Raw genomic sequence first — 19,534 nt, 5'->3', positions numbered from 1 at the left:
ATCAATATTTACTGAAAGATGAAAATTAAAGTAAAAAGTCATTTTGACACAATCGCAGAAGCTCAGGCACAAATAAAGGTATCATTTATTTTATGAATCATCCCTACAGGTTACATTAAGGTTGTATCAGATGAAGTTGCTCCATAAATAGCCCCATTAAATTATTGCACTGGGCGACAATTTTCTGCATTGCTTCTGCATTTTGTGCTTGTTAAGTCCTAAAGTAACTGGGAAGCCATACTGATTATACTGCTAATTCTATTTTGTATGGCAACGCCATGGACAAATGGCACATATGGAAAGCAACAAGTGCAATTTAAAGCTCTGATTATTGCAAACTAACACTGTCTTCAGGTATTAAATATCTAGATGGCTATAGCAACTCTAAATTATTCAATCTGCCTTAAAGCATAAAACCTCAGGAAATAAAACGCTGGAAAACACTAACTTAAAATCTATTGCATACAGATTGGTCAGGCTGATGCATGGAGTTTTACTACGTGAGGGTGACCCTCAAAGTCAAAGTTTCAATTTGTTAAATTAGTACAGGTATTCTAATAGACCGTATATCAAATTCTCTGACAATTCTGGGCAGGTCATAGATACAATCAAGAGAACCATAAATTAATGGCTAACAGCTTTACATATTTCACATTGAAAAGTTGATTACTTAGTGCACCAAGTCATCACTTTTGTACATCAATCCCAAAATTGTCTCACCCTTACAGTTCAGTGAGTACTAAATCAATGGTGGGCTATTGATATAAACTCCCTTCAACTCATGATTTTGGACCATCCTTTTATGCTCCAAAATCAATGTAACCCTTCCTCGAACATAACTGTTTTTCTATCATCCATGTGCCTAAGAGTTTCTTAAATGTCCCTAATGTATCTGCCTCTCTCACCATTCCTGGCAACGTTCCAAATACCCATCAAACTCTTAAAAAAAATCTACCTCTGGCAACCACCCCCCCCCCCCCACTATACTTTCTTCCAATCATGATAGAATTATGCTGTCCTCTCGTCCACTCTAGTTATGTCTCTTATCATCTTAAACACCTCTATCAAGTCTCCTCTCATTCTTCTTTGTTCCAAAGAGAAAAGCCCGAGCTCACTCAACCTTTCCTGATAAGACATGTCTTCTAGGGGAGGTACGACCTATTCAAAAGTGTTGAATTGCACCTGAACCAGAAGGGCACCAATATTCTTGCTGGCAGCTTTGTTAGAGCTATTGGGGAGGGTTTAATCTAACTTGGCAGGGGGATGGGAACCGGAGTATAGGGACTCAGGATAGGACGGATGATTAAAAAATGGAAAGAAAGCGTGCAGTCAGACTGTCAGGAAGGGCCGGCAAATGATAGGACAAAATTGCTGCCAGCAGTGCGAGTATCAGTGTATTAGGTATGCAGAATCAAAACAGGTAGCAAATATAATACTCAAATTGTTTCAATGTTTCTCAGTGCATGAAGTACAAGAAATGAGGTGGATTATCATTTAGCACCATTACAGACGGTGGCCATTACTGAATTGTGGCTGAAGGATGGTTGTAGTTGGAAGCTGAATATCCAAGGTTACACATTGCACTGGAGGGAAAGGAAGGGAGGCAAAGGAGGTGGCATGGCTCTGCCAGTAAAGAATGGATTCAAAATTAGTAGAAAGATGAGACATAGGATTGGAAGATGTTGAATCCTTATGGGTTGAGTTAAGAAACTGCAAGGGTAAAAAGACCCTGATGGTAGTTATATACAGGCCTCCCAACAGTAGCTGGGATGTAGACCAGAGATTACAATGGGAAATAGAAAAGGTGTGTCAAAGGGCAAAGCTATGATAGTCATGGGAGATTTCAATATGCATGTTGATTGAGAAAAATTAGGTTGGTAATAGATCTCAAGAGAGAGTTTAATGAATGCGTATGAGATAGCTTTTAAGAGCTGTTTGTCATTCAGCCTACTAGGGGATCAGCTATTCTGGATTGGAGGTTATGTAATAAACCAGATGTGATTAGGGAGCTTAAGGTAAAAAATCTCTTGGGAGGCAGTGATCACAATATGATTGAGTTCAACTTGAAATTTGATATGGAGAAAGTAAAGTCTGATGTAGCAGTATTTTCGTGGAGTAAAGGAAATTACGGTGGTATGAGAGAAAAGTTAGTGACAGTAAATTGGAAAGAGATGCTGGCAGGCATGACAGTGGAACTGTAATGGCATAAGTTTCTGGAAAAATGAGAAAGGTGAGGATGGATGTATTTCAAAAACAAAGAAATACTCATGGCAAAATAGTACAGCCATGGCTGAGAAGTTAAAGCAAATGTAAAAGCAAAAGAGAGGGCATACAACAAAGCAAAAGTTAATGGGAAGACAGAATTGGAAAGCTTTTAAAACCCAACAAAGAACAACTAAAAGAATCATTGAGGGAAAAGATGAAATATGAAAGCAGGCTGCAAACAACATCGAAGTGGATAGGAAAAGTTTTTCAAGTAGGTAAAAATAAAAGATGAAAGTGGCTATAGCAGTCAGCCAGATGTTGAAGGGTGTGAAGGAATAGAAGTGAGTGCAGTTACTATTACAAGGGAGAAGGTGCTCAAAAAGCTGAAAAACCCATGGGTACACAAGTCACCTGGGCCAGATGAACTTTACCCTAGGATACTGAAAGAGGTAGCAGTAGAGACTGTGGAGGCATTAATGATCTTACAAAAATCATTGGACTCTCGCATAGTGCCAGAGGACTGAAAAATTGAAAAAGTGACTCCACTCTTGCTTCTTTTAATGGTGGAATCAATAATTCTGATGATGGAATAAATGGCTTTGTTGCCAAGTTTGCAGATGATACAAAGTTTGTTGGAAGGAGAGATAATGTTGAGGAAACAGGTAGGCTGCAGAAGGACTTAAGACAGATTAGGAGAATAGTTAAGAAAGTGGCAAATGAAATACAATATTGGAAAATGCATGGTCATGCACTTTGGTAGTAGAAATAAATGTGCAGATTATTTTGTAAACAGGGAGAAAATCCAAAAATCTGAGATGCAAAGAGACGTGGAAGTCCTTGTATAGATCAACCTAAAGGTTAACTTGCAGGTTGAGTCAGCGGTGAGGATGGCAAATGTAATGTTAGCATTCATTTCAAGAAGTCTAGAATACAAAAGCAAAGTTGTGATACTGAGGCTTTATAAAGCACTAGTGAGGCCTCACCTTGAGCACTGTGAACAGTTTTGGGCTCCTCATCTAAGAAAAGATGTACTGGCATTGGAGAGGGTTCAGAGAAGGTTCACAACGATGATTCCAGGAATGAAAATGTTATTAGACCAGGAATGTTTGATAGCTCTAGATCTGTACTCGCTGGAATTTAGAAGTATGAGGAGAAATCCTATTGAAACCTTTTGAATGTTGAAAGGCCTAGACATGGTAGATGTGAAAATGATGTTTCCCATGGTGGGGAAAGTCTAGCACAGAAGGGCACTGCCTCAGGGTAGAGTGGCATCCATTTAAATTGGAGACATAGAGAAATTTCTTTAGCCAGAGGGTTGTGAACTTGTGGAATTTATTACCAGGCAGCTATAAAGGCCAGAACATTAAAGCAGTACTTGATAGGTTCTTGACTGGACACAGCATCAAAGGTTACGGGGAGAAAGCCCGGGAGTGAGGCTGATGAGGGGAAAAAAAAAGGATCAGCCATGATTGAATGGTGGAGCAGACTCAATGGGACAAATGGTCTAATTCTGCTCCTATGTCTTTTGGTTTTATGGACATGTTCTCTAATCCTCATTGAGAAATGGCAGAACCTGGGTCTCTGTACTACCCTCTGCAATTAGATCCTCAACTTCCTAACTGGAAGACCACAATCTATGCGGATTGGTGATAACATATCCTCCTTGCTGACGATCAACACTGGCGCACCTCAGGGGTGCGTCTTAGCCCACTGCTCTACTCTCTCTATACACATGACTGTGTGGCTAGGCACAGCTCAAATACCATCTACAAATTTGCTGACGATACGACCATTGTTGGTAGAATCTCAGGTGGTGACAAGAGAGCATACAGGAGTGAGATATGCCAACTAGTGGAGTGGTGCCGCAGCAACAACCTGGCACTCAACGTCAGTAAGACTAAAGAGCTGATTGTGGACTTCAGGAAAGGTAAGACGAAGGAACACATACCAATTCTCAGAGGGATCAGAAGTGGAGAGAGAGTGAGCAGTTTCAAGATCCTGGGTGTCAAGATCTGAGGATCTAAACTGGTCCCAACACATTGATGTAGTTATAAAGAAGGCAAGGCAGGGGCTATACTTCATCAGGAGTTTGAAGAGATTTGGTATATCGACAAATACACTCAAAAAATTCTATGGATGTACCATGGAGAGCATTCTGACAGGCTGCATCACTGTCTGGTACTGGGGCAGGGGAAGGGGGGGTTTACTGAACAGGACCAAAAGAAGCTGCAGAGGGTTGTAAATCTAATCAGCTCCATCTTGGGTATTAGCCTACAAAGTACACAGGACACCTTCAGGGTGCGGTGTCTCAGAAAAGCAGCATCCATTATTAAAGACATCCAGCACCCAGGGCATGCCATCAGGCTGGAGGTACAGAAGCCTGAAAAAACACTCAGCAATTCAGGAACAGCTTCTTCCCCTCTGCCATCAGATTCCAAAATGGACATTGAACCCTTGGACACTACCTCACCTTTTTTTTTTAAATATACAATATTTCTTTTTTTTGCACATTTTTAAATCTAATATTACATATTTTTTCTCTTCTATATTATGTATTGCATTGAACTGCTTCTGCTAAGTTAACAAATTTCACATCACATACCAGTGATAATAAGCCTGATTCTGATTCTCTAAAGCTTCTACATTCATCCTATAATGAGGTTACCAGAACTGAACACAATTCTCCAAGTACGGTCTAACCAGAGTTCATAGAACTGCAATATTACCCTGTGGCTCTTGAACTCAATCCTGACTAATGAAGGTCAACGCACCAATCACCTTCGTCAAGTGCAAGTTTATTGTCATTTGACTGCACATATACACAAGCAAAATAACAATTCTCTGGACCACAGTGCCACGACAAAACACATATCGCACACAACACAAAACAAAATATTACCGGAAATAAATTAATAAAATATAATTCTAAAATGCAAGTAGCATACAGCACCAGTAAGCAGTAAATAGTACAGTAAACAGTTTGCTGTCTAGTAATGAAAGCTTGATGTTGGCAGGGTATCCATTAGTCTCACAGCCTGAGGGAAGAAACTATTACCTACCGGTAGTTTGGCAGTCCTAGCACTGATGCTCCTGTTCCTCCTTTCTGATGGTAGTGGGTCAAAGAGATTGTGGGATGGATGGTAGGGATTCTCAACAATACTTCAGACCTTTCGTCTACAATGTTCCGAGTAAATATCACTAACAGAGTCCGGGGGGCGGGAGGGGGGGGTGGGGGGGGGTGGAATGAAGGTAAGAGATATACAGTATACAGGGAGACAATCATATCAGAGTCCAAAACAACCAGGATGCCCTGCCTCAATGACCGTCACCCAGAGGCACTTGCATCTACTGAGCTTTGAGAGGCTGGTCATAGCTAGAATCAACACCTGCCCAAGCAAGGGACTGGACCTGCTGCAAATTTGCCTATCGCCACAATAGAACTACAATGGATACAATCTCGCTGGCTCTCCACTTGGCCTTGGATCACCTGGACAACAGTAAAACTTGTATCAGGCTGCTGTTTATTGACCACAGCTCAGCATTCAATATAATTATACTCCTAGTCGTAATCTAAAAGCTCCAAAACCTGGGCCTCTTTACCTCACTCTGCAAGTGGATCCTTGACTTTCTAACCAGGAGATCAGTCTGTGTGATTTTGAAATAACATCTCCTCACTGACAATCAACACTAGCACAGCTCAAGGATGGTTGGCCCACTGCTCTACCGTCTCCACACACACAGGACTGTATGGCTAGGTACAGCTCAAATTCCATCTATAAAGTTGTGAACAACACAACTACTGTTGCCAGAATTTCAGATGGTGACGAGAGGAGGATTACAGATAGATCAGCTGGTTGAGTGGTGTTGCAACAACAACTTTGCTTTCAACATCAGTAAGATCAACGAATTGATTGTGGACTTCAGGAAGGTGAAATCAAGGGAACACACATCAGTCCTCATTGAGGGATCAGATCCAGAAAGGGTAAGCAGTTTCAAGTTCCTGGGTGTCAACATGCCTGACAATTTAACCTGAGCTAAACATATTGATGAAATTACAAAGAAACCATGACAGTGGCTAATTCATTAGGAGTTTGAGAATAGATAAGTTACCAAACAGTGTCACAATTTCTACAGATATACCAAGGAGAGCATTCTAAATGGTTGCAACACAGTCTATTATAGAGAGGCCACTGCACAGGACTGGGAAAAGTTGTTGACATAGGCAGATATATCATGGGCACTAACTCCCCCAGCGTTAAAAGCACCTTCAAAAGGTGATGCCTTAAAAAAGACAGCATCCATCAATAAGGTCCCTCATCACCTCTTCTCATTACTAAGGTGCTGGTATAGGAACCTGAATAAAATTTTTTTTTAATATATATTATATACACATTTATTTCATGACATACAGTTTGTTGGTGATATTAAATCTGATTCTGAGGGAGATCCCAGTGATTCTTTCAGCATTTTTTATTATCTTCTGTAGGAACTTGCAGTCTGAAGCCTCCATAGCACATAAAAATACAACAAGACAAGACACTTTTGATGGCTGTTAGAATGGGTCGGGGAGCCTTGAATAAGTCAATCTTTTCAAAGTAAAGAGGCTGCAGTGTATTCTTGACTAATGAAATGTTGTGGGCGCAGGTTGGATCACCTGTTACGTGTCCACCAAGGAACCTTGTGCTGTTCACTCTCTCCACAGCAGAGCCATTGGTGTGCAATGGAGAATGATCAACCTATGATTTTCTGAAATCCACAATAACTTATTTTGTCTCCTCCATGTTAAGCCTCAGTTTGTTCTCACACCATTTGACAAACCTCTCTACCTCCTTTCTGTATAGCGACTCATCATTACTGCTGATGAAACCAAATACTGTTGTATACTCAGTAAACTTGATGCAGCTTGAGCTGGATCCAACAGTGCAATCGTGAGTCAGCAGTGTGAACAGCGGCAGGCTGAGTACACAGCCCTGTGATCAGTGTGATGGAGCTTGAGATGTTGCTGCCAACTCAGACTGACAGGACTTTCGTCAAGAAGTCAAGATCTAGTTAAAGAGAGGGGTGTTGAGTTGCAACGAGGACAGTTTACCCACCAGCCTCTGAGGAATGATCATGGTAAATGTCAAACTGAAGTTGATAAACATCCTGGCATATGAGGCATCATTTTCTAGGTTGGAGAGGATAGGGTGAAGGCCCAAGGCTATGGCATCATCAGTGGACAGGTTTGAGCAGTATGTAAACTGGAAAGGGTCCAATGTGGTCAGAAGGTGGGATTTTATACGACCTATTTTTTAAGCACCCCACCAACCTGCATGGCAACTTTGAAGGATCTGGATGTGAACCCCAAGATCCCTCCATTCCTCCATAATACTAAAAATCGTACCATTAACTTTGTTCTCTGCATTCAAATTCAACTTTCCAAAGTTTATCACTTCACTGGATTGAACGTCATCTGCCACTTCTCAGACCATCTTTGCATCCTAAAAATATCCATTGAAACTTATGACAATATTCTAAGCTATCCACAACACCACCAACCTTTGTGTCATCTACAAACTTAGTAGCCCATCCTTCCACTTCTTCAGACAAGTCATTTATAAAATGAGCATTATATGACTCACAGAGATTCCAGTGAAACACAAGTCACAGATCTCTAGTCTGAATACACTCCATTACAACCATCCTGTTTTCTGTAAGCAATTCGGAATCCATAAAGCTAAGTTTCCCTGGATCCTTATTGGAGAGGATTCTTAAAAAAAAATAACAGGATTTATGAGCATTTGGAAAAGTATGGTCAGATTAGATTGTCAACATTGCTTTGAGAGGGTAGGCCATGCCTCATGAGCTTGATTGAAATTGAAGATAGAGAGATAGAAGATAGAGTGGCAGATATGGTGTATATGACTTAGTAAGACATTTGACAAGGTTCCCCATGACCTCTTCAGGACCTGATGAAGGGTCTCTGCCCAAAATGTCAACTGTTTGCTCTTTTCTATTGGTGCTTTGCTGAGTTCCTCCAGCATTTTGTATGTGAGACTCTTTCAGAAATTCAGGAAGCATAGAATCCAGGAAAACTTTGAGATGTTGGGAGGGAAGTATAAGAGAAATGTCAGAGGAAGGTTTATTATTCCACAGAGAATGACAAGTGCTTAGAACTTTCTGCCAGGCTTGTTTGGAGGTGGAGGTGGTGTGGTAGAAGCAGATACATTAGGGACATTTAAGAGATTCTTAGATATGCACAAAGATGATAGAAAAATGAAGGGCTATGTTGGAGGGAAAGGTTACATTGATCTTAGATCCGGTGAAAGGGTCAGCACAACATCATAGGCTGTAGGGCCTGTTCTGTTCCATGTTCCATCTGAACTGCAATTCTAAAGCAGTACACTCACCGCATAATTTCTCAGCATTCTGAAATTATTAAGGAAGATCACAAGGCCCTGTCATATCAGAATTAAGGAAAAATCTGAAAAGGATTCCCTTCACTCTTTCCTTTCTGCATTTACTCTACAGCACACTGGATACTCTACAAAGTAACACTAAATGACTGATCAATCATTACATCTGCTATTTTACATCCTGGGAAGAAAACTAAAATGACATACCTTCAGAGTCGATGTTCTGATCTGGGATCTCGAGTTCTATATAGTTCATATTTGATTCCTTCCATGATCCGCTGAACATACTTGAAAAGTAACCAGACTGTAAAGGATAAATGAATAAAATATTGAATTGGTGACAGTACAAATTCGTACAGCACCAGCCCAACAGATCTGAAGCAGTCTTGAAGCAGACACTGCTTAATTGAAAGACAGCATGACACGTATTTTAGGCTGCTTGAGCAGTACAGCAAAGTTGGGATGACAGTGAAGTTCCATGGTGGTGTGTCATTCCTACCACATTGATCCAATCTGAAACTGCTAAACACTGAAATTATAGATTTTGTTCTTATAAAATTTGGAATGGTCCCATGGTGAGATGAGAGACAGTAGCTACGTGGAAGATGCAAGACTAAGGGTACAATTTACCACAGATCTTTTGGATATTCTATCTGATAATCATCTGGACAGCAAAGATGCATACACCAGGATACTCTTTATCAACCACAGCTCAGCATTCAATACTACCATCCCCTCAAAATAATCAAGCAGCTCCAAGACCTTAGCCTCAATAGCTCCTTGTGCAATTGGATCCTGGATGCCTTTACTTGTAGACTCTAGTCAGTTCATATTAGTAACAAAATCTCCTCTATGATTTCCATCAAAACAGTTGCACCACTAGGCTGTATGCATAACCTCCTGCTCTAGTCACTTTACACCTATGACTCTGTGGCTAAGCACAGCTCCAATGCTATATTCAAGTTTGCTAATGAGACCATTGTTGTGCACCAGATCAAAGGTGGTGATGAATTAGCATACAGAAGGGTATGAAAATATGGCTGAGTGCTATCGTAACAACAATCTCTCACTCAATGTCAGCAAGACCAAGGAATTGATAATAGTCTTCAGGACAGGGAAACCAAAGGTTCATGAGTCAGTCCTCATCGGAGGATCAAAGGTGGAGAGGGTTAGCAACTCTAAATTCCTGGATGTTACTATTTCAGAGAACCAGTTCTAAACCCAGCATGTAAATGCAATTCCTTAGGAGTCCGCAACTAAAACTTTGACAAACTTCTGTAGATGTGTAATGGAGAGTATATTGACTGGCTGCATCACGCCTGGTATGGAAACACCAATGCCTTTGGACAGAAAATCCAACAGAAGGTAGTGGATTCAACTCAAAACATCATGGGTAAAGACCTCCAAATCACTGAGCACATCTATATGAAGCACTATCATAGGAAAGCAGCATCCATCATAAATTCCCACAATCTAGCTCATGCTCTCTTTTTGCTGTTGCCATCAGGCAGAAGGTACAAGAACCCCAGGACTTGCACCACCAGGCTGAAGAATGGTTACTACCCCTCAACCATCAAGCTTTTGAATAGAAGGGGATAACTACACTCACTTGTCCCATCATTGAAATGTTCCTACAACCAATGATCTTACTTTAAGGATTCTTCATCTCATAACAAGACCACAAGATCACAACATATAGGAGCAGAATTAGGCCATTTGAATCTGCTCCACAATTTTATCATGGCTGATCCAATTTTTCTCTATCCCAATCCTCTGCCTTCTCCCGGTATAACTTCATGCCCTAACCAATCAAGAATCTATCAATCTCTACTTTAAATATACATAAAGACCTGGCCCCCACAGCTGTCTCCGGCAAAGAATTCTACAGATTCACCACTCTCTAGCTAAAGAAATTCTTTATCTCTCTTCTAAAAAGGACACCCATCTCCATATCCACTCTTTCAAGACCTTTCGATAGGCTTTAATGAGGTCACCCCCATTCTTCTGAATTTCAATGAATACAAACCCAAGAATCATCAAACTCTTCAAATGATAAGCCATTCACTCATCGAATCATTTTCGTGAATCTCCTTTGAACTCTCTCCAGTTGATTCAGCACATCCTTTCTAAGGAGCCCAAAACTACTCACAATACTCCAAGTCAAGCCTCACCAGTGCTTTATAAAGTCTCAACACTGCATCCTTGCTTTTATATTCCAGTCTTCTTGAAATGAATATTAACATCATATTTGCCTTCCTCAACACAGACAATGTGCAGATTAACCTTCATGGAATCCTGCACAAAGACTCCCAAGTCCGCTTGCACCTCAGTTTTTTTGTATTTTCTCTTCATTTAGGAAATAGTCAACCCTTTCATTTCTTCTACCAAAGTACATAACCATACGCTTCCCAACACTGTATTCCATCTGCCATGTTTTTGCCAATTTTCCTAATCTGTCTAAGTCCTTCTGAGCCTCTCTACAATCTCAAAACTACCTGCCCCTCCACCAATTTTCACACCATCTGGAAATTTTGCAACAAAGCCACCAATTCCATCATCCAAACATTGACATATAACATAAAAAGCGGTCCCAACACATACCCCTGTGGAACACTACTAGACACTGACAGCCAATCAAAAAAGGCTCCCTTTATTCCCACTCTTTGCCTCCTATCAAATAGCCAGTGCTTTATCTATGCTACAATCTTTCCTATAATACTATGGGCTCATTGCTTGTCAAAAAGCCTCATATGTGGCATCTTGTCAAAGGCCTTCTGAAAATCTAAGTACAAAACATCTACCGATTCTCTTTTGTCTATCCTGCTTGTTATTTCTTGAATTTCTTTGAATTCAGACAGATTTGTCAGGCAAGTTTTTCCATTAAGGAAACCATGCTGACTTTGGCCTATTTTATTATGTGTCTCCAAGTACACTGAGATCTCATCCTTAATAATTGACTCCAACATCTTTCCAACCACTGAGGTCAGACAAACTGGTCTAGTTTCCTTTCTTCTTCCTCTCTCCCTTCTTGAAGAATGTACTGACATTTGCAATTTTCCAGTCTTCTAGAACCATTCCAGAATTTTGTAATTCTTGAAAGATCATTACCAATGTCTCCATGATCTCTTCAGCCACTCATTCAGAACCCTATCACCACCTGGCCCAAGTGACTTATCTACTTTCAGACCTTTCTCCAGTGTCACAGGTCTCTTGATGGCCTCCCTCACTAGTTCCCTTCTTGCACGGTCACACACTTTTTGAAGACTACCTGCTCTAGGCAGATTTACATTTGTGCCATATTCTTTCCATTTCCTGATGACTGACTTAACTGTACTCCAAGGGGTATTCAGTGATTTGGAAATTTTCTTGTATCCATCTCCTGAGTTACCTGGATTGTTCTTTTGTCTTCACTGTGTAGTTTTAAACCAGGATACTGAGTCACCAACAGTTGGACCTTCCAGATACAGGTGTATTTTTACTACAATCAACTGAAACACTGACTGCACACAGGTCTCCATATAACTAATTATGTGACTTCCAAAACCATTTGACTATGCCAATGACGATTTGGTGTGTCATTAAGCCGGGGGTGGGGGGGAGAAGGAAAGGGGGTGAATACTCATGCAATCAATTATTTTGTGTTTTACATTTGTAATTTGTAATATTCCCAAGGGAAAAGGACCTTGACAATTGTGGGGATGACTTAAAGTGGACTGAAATGCTTGAGTGTATAGACATTAAGTAAGTGGATGTGCCGGAACTTTTGAAAGGTATGAAGTTATACAAGTCGCTGGGACCTTGATGAGATATACCCCAGGCTACTGTAGGAAACAAGGGAGGAGACTGCTGAGCTTCTGGCGATGATCTTTGCATCATCAATAGGAAAGGGAGAAGTATTAGAAGGATTGAAAGGTTGCAAACATTGTTCCCTTGTTCAAAAAAAGGAGTAAATATAATGCAGGAAATTATAGACCAACAAGTCATACTTCAGTGGTGGGCAAGTTGTTGAAGAAGCTGAGAGGCAGGACATGAGTATTTGGAGAGACATAGGGATAGTCAGCATATCTTCATCAAGGGCAAGTCATGCCTTATGAACCTGATTGAATTCTTTGAGGATGTAACAAAACACACTGATGTGGCTAGAGTAGTGGATGTAGTGTATATGGATTTCAGTAAGGCATCTGATAAGGTTCCCTATGTGAGGCTCATTCAGAAAGTAATGAGGCATGGGATCCAAGGAGACCTTGCTTTGTGGATCCAGAAATGGCTTGCCCACAGAAGGCAAAGTGTGGTTGTGGATGGCTCGAATTCTGCATGAAGGATGGTGACCAGTGGTGTTTCGCAGGGATCTGTTCTGGGACACCTCCTCTTTGTGATTTTTATAAATTACCTGGATGAAGAAGCAGAAGGGTGGGTTAGTAAAGTTGCCGATGATACACATGTTGGAGGTGTTCTGGATAGTCTGGAAGGTTGTCAGAGGGTAGAGTGGGACATTGATAAGATGCAGAACTGGCTGAGAAGTGGCAGATGGAGTTCAACCCAGGTAAATGTAAAGTGGTTCATTTTGGTAGATCAAATTTGAAGCCAGAATATAATATTAATAGTAAGACTCTTGGCAGCGTGGAGGATCAGCAAGATCTTGGGGTCCGTGTCCATAGGACACTCAAAGCTGCTGTGAAGGTTGAGAGTGTTGCTAAGAAGATGCATGGTGTGTTGGCCTTCATCAACCATGGGATTGAGTTCAAGAGCCGTGAGGTAATGTTACAGCTATACAAGACCTTAGAGCATATATGTCAAACTCAAGGCCCGCGGGCCAAATCCGGCCCGCAGTGGAATTATCTTTGGCCCGCGAGATAATATCTAATTACTATTAAAGCTGGCCCCAGTAATCGAAGCGCCTATGACGTATGATATGGCTAATGCTGAGTTTATTCAGGTACCAGGTTTTCAGGGTTTTTAGTGTTTATTCGGCAGTCTTCTTCATAAGAAACGGAATTTGTAAAGTGAAACACTTTGTAGTTATAGCAGAGACTGAGACACATGAGAGCAGGCTGAAAAAACGGAGGCAACGAAAGCTGCGTTCGCACGCGTCCGACTGATCCGGCCCGCATGAAGCTGCATTTTGCTCAATCCGGCCCGTGACCTAAAATGAGTTTGACACCCCTGCCTTAGAGTATTGTGTTCAGTTCTGGTCACCTCATTACAGGAAGGATGTGGATGCTATAGAGAGTGCAGAAGAGATTTATAAGGATGTTGCTTGGATTGGAGAGCATGTCTTATGAGAATAGGTTGCTTAAACCATTTCCAACAGCTCTAGCAAACCTGCCCACAAGGGTGTTTGACCCCCTTGGATTCAAGTGGAATCCATCCCTTTTGTAAAGGTCACACATTCTTTAATGGTCTGACATTGATTAGGATAGAATTTCTGCAGGGATTTTACTGATCAATTTTACTGCAAAATTGGTATGGAAATGCAGGTGATAGATTTTCTTTCTCTTGAGATATGGAAGATCAACATTTGTTACCTTTGAGAACAGCAGCAACTATACTGGTTAAATGCTTCTAACCAGTGTATTGTGCCTAAATAATGGAGACTACGATGGGATCAGGGAGGATTTGGCTAGTGTGGACTGGCTATGTGGTAGGATGGTTAAGGAAGATGAAGACTTTCAAAGAGATTTATTTATTTATTTGTTTGTTTGTTTATCAACGGTGCTCAACAAAAGTATATTCTAGTTAAAAGCAAGGACAGTAAGGGTGGGGAGAGCCAGCCTTGGATAACTAAGGAAATAAAGGAAGGCATCAAACTAAAAGCTCGTGCATACAAGGTCGCCAAGAGTAGCGGGAAACTGGAAGATTGGGAAAACTTTAAACATAGAAAACCTACAGCACAATACAGGCCCCTCGGCCCACAAAGATGTGCCGAACATGACCTTACCTGAGAAAGCAACAAAGAACCTCTACGCCAGCAATAAAGAAATGGAAGAAAGATTATGAAAATAAAATAGCACAAAATATAAAAAAGGATAACTAAAAGATTTTACAATTATATTAAGCGGAAAAGGGTAGCTAAAGTGAACGTAGGTCCCTTGGAGGACAAGAAGGGGGAATTGATATTGGGTAATGAGGGAATGGCCAAGGCTTTGAATGACTATTGTGTGTCAAGCTTCACAGTGGAGGACACGGCTAACATGCCAAAAAGATGTTATGAATGCGATGAGGACCTAGATACGATAGCTATCACAAGAGTAGCAGTACTGAGCAAACTTGTGGGCCTGAAGATGGACAAGTCCCCTGATCCTGATGGAATGCATACCAGGGTACTGAAAGAAATGGTAGAAATTATAACAGAGGCTTTGGAGATAACTTACTAAAATCCTCTGGACTCTAGGCAGGCCCTGGCAGATTGGAAGACGATGAATGTCACGCCACTGTAGAACACCCATGCTGAATAGGAGCTACTATCCCTCAAGTTGTGTCAGTCCTCACTCCTGCAGCAGGAAAGACTGAGGATGGACACATCATTGAAAGAATGGGAAGAGCATGCAATTGGGAGCTTGGGGGCTCACTGCAGACAGAATGCAGGTGCTTTGCGAATCCACTAACGTGCACTTAGTCTCACTAATGCAGAGGAGGCCACAGTTTAAATTCCTGGATAACAAGAAGAGAAATGCAAGAACAAATGTTGCACCTCCTGAGGTTGTAGGGGTAAGTTCCAGGGGTGGGAGGGAAAAGTAGAGAAGGATGATCAGATCAACACTATGTAAAGTGTGATCCCGTAGAAGGTGAAAGGGGTTGGGAGAAGTTGTGGCTAGTAGTGAGAATGCATCGCACTGATGGAAATGACAAACAATGAATGCAGACACTGGTAAGATGAAAGGAGAGTAGGGCAGCTCTATCTCTATTCCAGTTGGAGGGAGACTGGGTGAAAGCAGATATTATTGGAGAATGAAGTTGCAACATTTGCTGTGTGGCCAGAACTATGCAGCCAGCCTTGTGTTTGCTATTTGCTATGTATCCAATTTATTGGCCAGAATGTAATCTCTGTATTGTCTCTGTACTATTGAACGCATCAGTGCCTTAAGAATGTAGCTAACAGTGAAAGTAAGCTCAGTGCCTTAAGAATGTAGCTAACAGTGAAAGTAAGCACATAGAGATAACGGTGGTAGACAAGGACGTGGAGTGGTGTGATGATATGAAAACCAGTCAAAGCCGGGAAGGGGGACACGTGTTCCAAGGAGTAGACTAGACAGGATCATGCGATGGTGTGATGGTATGAAAACCAGTCAAGGCACTAGAACAAGTATATGCTAATGTAACTGAGATAAGAAAGTACTATAAAGAATACTGTGTACTAGGCTCGGCGGGCAATTAGTGACACGTTCATTAATTGTCTCAGCTTTTGTTTGCAAATAAAGTCTTAAATTTCTCGAAGAATCTTCTGCGTCTTCTGGTTATTTCATGAAACCATGACAAAATTGGCAACCACGGCAGGACTGGAAAGAGACCTGCAGAAAGGAAACGGCAGACTGGGTACGTTTCCCAGTCCTCTAGGGACCCCCACAGGGCTAACAGAATTAAGGGTGCACCCAAACAAAAGGTAAGCACTTTTTGCGACAATTTGGACTAAGAATTCTGTTGGTTTTGGAGAGGTCTCGGAGACTCAGAAGTGTGGAACCACTGCCGAAGGGTCTCTCCGGTCCAAAGGATCTGGCAGAATTGGGGGTTAACAGGAGGCTCAGAAGATTGATCGAGAACACTGCAGTGGGGGTAAGTATGAATAAGCTAATAAGAAGTTAAGTGAAGAAAAATTCCACGTGGTGTTGGTAAGTCCCTGTGGATTCCGCCTTAAGAGATAAGGGTCTGAATAGACGAGGTGCAATAGAAAAATCCTCGTGGATACCACCTTAAGAGATAAGGGTCTGAATAGACGAGGTGCAAAGAGAAAGTTCTGTGGATACCGCCCTAGGTAGGGGACTGCACGGGCAGAACGGAATAGGAAATGAGGACAGTCCTTTATATAGTTTAAAGTGCTGGTAGATAGACGATAGACTAGGCATAGAATTAGAGTAAATAGTATTATCCAGTAAATGAACTGAGTCTCTGAAAATACATTAAAGAGAGAACAACATGACAGATAAAGGAACAGCAGTAGAGATTCTGAGCAAAAAATTCCCGGTAAGTAAAAGTGAGATCACAAAAACTTCAGAAAAATGGGGGGAAAAAAACCAAGAACCTGGTCACCAAATGGCCAAGAGAAGGAACGTTTGATGTAAGCTTGTGCGAAGAAATGGAGGCGCTAATTAAAAATTACAAACCAAAAGATAAATCTAAGAAAAGAGAGCAAAAAAGAGAACGAGAAATAGAAGTGCTAAAACTCTTCAGAACGGAGGGAGAAAGGCTGAGGAGGACAGGTAGAATATTGATTACAAGCAAGGAAGACACTAAGGAGAAGGAGAAACAGCCTTTTAGAGAGAGAGGAAGGTACAGTGAGAAGGCTTCAGCTCCATACTGGATGTGAAAGAAGCAGAAAGGCCCCCTCCCTATTATGAGGAAGGAACCCCAAAGCAGTGCCCCATGCTGACAGGTACAGTAAACATGCAGGGAGAAGTTACTGAGAGGGAATTGCCAGAGGAGATGTGAAAAGTACTCCAGTGGCCGACCAAGTATTGAATCAGGACAGAAAGGAAGGACTCCACAGGGAGACCGAGGGAAGAAGAGGACCCCGGAGAAATTTGTGTGGGAGGCAGTAAAGACATACCCAAAGACGGATGGGGAGTCAGGCGAGGAGGAGAGCCAGGGCAGGTGGGAAGGAGGAGGAAGAATGATACTGTTGTTAGTAAAAGGATCAGGACAAGCACAGTATATCCCTTGGGGATCCCAGGACCTAGAAGGGCTGAAAAACACTCTGCCCAGGCTACATGAAGGAGCAGGGAAATGGATTAGAGCCTTTGAAGAAGAAACGGCAGATGATTATTGGCTATGGGAGATTTAAAGGCACTATTGATAAGGTTGATGGGAACCTCCAAATTTAACGAACTAATGGAAATGGCTGGCATAATAAACTCGAACGACCCAAGAACCGACGGAGACGGGTTTGACAGAGTGAGGCAGAGGGTATGGCAGGCTCTCAGGAAGCTTTATCCACCTAAAGTGGACTCCAAAGCCTTAAAGGGGGATCCACTGGGAGACACTGAAAACCCAGCAGCCTATATAGAAAACCAGTTGAAAAGGTGGAGAACGGAGACTAAGCAAGAGGTGGAAAATAGCTTATTTATCACCTCACTGTTCCGACATAGCATTTTGGATGCAATGGCTCCGCAAGTTAAATCCAAACTGGAGGAAGTGGTTGGGCTGACGTCAATGACCCCACAAGAATTAAGAGACCACGTAGTCCATGCGGTTGAGAAATATCGGAAAGACAAATGAAGGTTGGCTGAGCAGCAAGAAGAGGTGCAAAGAAGGTTAATACAAATGCAGCTCGAAGAACTCAAAAAGAAGGAAAAAGAGAAAAGCAAAAAGATGCTGCCAGCAACCACCGGTCCGAGTACAGCCATCGAACTGGATGAAGCACCGCTATAACCATATAACCATATAACAATCACAGCACGGAAACAGGCCATTCCGGCCCTCCTAGTCCGTGCCGAACTCTTAATCTCACCTAGTCCCACCTACCCGCACTCAGCCCATAACCCTCCACTCCTTTCCTATCCATATACCTATCCAATTTTACCTTAAATGACACAACTGATCTGGCCTCTACTACTTCTACAGGAAGCTCATTCCACACAGCTATCACTCTCTGAGTAAAGAAATACCCCCTCGTGTTTCCCTTAAACTTTTGCCCCCTAACTCTCAAATCATGTCCTCTCGTTTGAATCTCCCCTACTCTCAATGGAAACAGCCTATTCACGTCAACTCTATCTATCCCTCTCAACATTTTAAATACCTCGATCAAATCCCCCCTCAACCTTCTACGCTCCAATGAATAGAGACCTAACTTGTTCAACCTTTCTCTGTAACTTAAGTGCTGAAACCCTGGTAACATCCTAGTAAATCGTCTCTGCACTCTCTCTAATTTATTGATATCTTTCCTATAATTCGGTGACCAGAACTGTACACAATATTCCAAATTTGGCCTTACCAATGCCTTGTACAATTTTAACATTACATCCCAACTTCTGTACTCAATGCTCTGATTTATAAAGGCCAGCGTTCCAAAAGCCTTCTTCACCACCCTATCTACATGAGACTCCACCTTCAGGGAACTATGCACTGTTATTCCTAGATCTCTCTGTTCCACTGCATTCCTCAATGCCCTACCATTTACCCTGTATGTTCTATTTGGATTATTCCTGCCAAAATGTAGAACCTCACACTTCTCAGCATTAAACTCCATCTGCCAACGTTCAGCCCATTCTTCTAACCGGCATAAATCTCCCTGCAAGCTTTGAAAACCCACCTCATTATCCACAACACCTCCTACCTTAGTATCATCAGCATACTTACTAATCCAATTTACCACCCCATCATCCAGATCATTTATGTATATTACAAACAACATTGGGCCCAAAACAGATCCCTGAGGCACCCCGCTAGTCACCGGCCTCCATCCCGATAAACAATTATCCACCACTACTCTCTGGCATCTCCCATCTAGCCACTGTTGAATCCATTTTATTACTCCAGCACTAATACCTAACGACTGAACCTTCTTAACTAACCTTCCATGTGGAACTTTGTCAAAGGCCTTGCTGAAGTCCATATAGACTACATCCACTGCCTTACCCTCGTCAACATTCCTCGTAACTACTTCAAAAAATTCAATAAGGTTTGTCAAACATGACCTTCCACGCACAAATCCATGCTGGCTACTCCTAATCAGATCCTGTCTATCCAGATAATTATAAATACTATCTCTAAGAATACTTTCC

At 41.8% G+C, this 19,534-nt stretch overlaps 1 protein-coding gene across 1 annotated transcript in view; it reads right to left on the bottom strand.

Moving 5' to 3' along the window:
* The window catches only part of gmcl1 (germ cell-less, spermatogenesis associated), a 260,756-nt gene that overhangs the window by 223,780 nt on the left and 17,442 nt on the right, over window positions 1-19,534 (bottom strand). The window contains exon 3 of the mRNA XM_073062046.1: window positions 8,808-8,904. Coding sequence (XP_072918147.1) covers window positions 8,808-8,904 — 97 coding nt within the window. The remainder of the gene's footprint in view (window positions 1-8,807; window positions 8,905-19,534) is intronic.

This window comes from Hemitrygon akajei, chromosome 1 (assembly GCF_048418815.1).
Source record: "Hemitrygon akajei chromosome 1, sHemAka1.3, whole genome shotgun sequence".
Lineage (NCBI taxonomy): Eukaryota > Metazoa > Chordata > Chondrichthyes > Myliobatiformes > Dasyatidae > Hemitrygon > Hemitrygon akajei.
The sequence above is the reverse complement of the archived record's forward strand: the minus strand, read 5'-3'. Positions and strand labels throughout refer to the sequence as shown.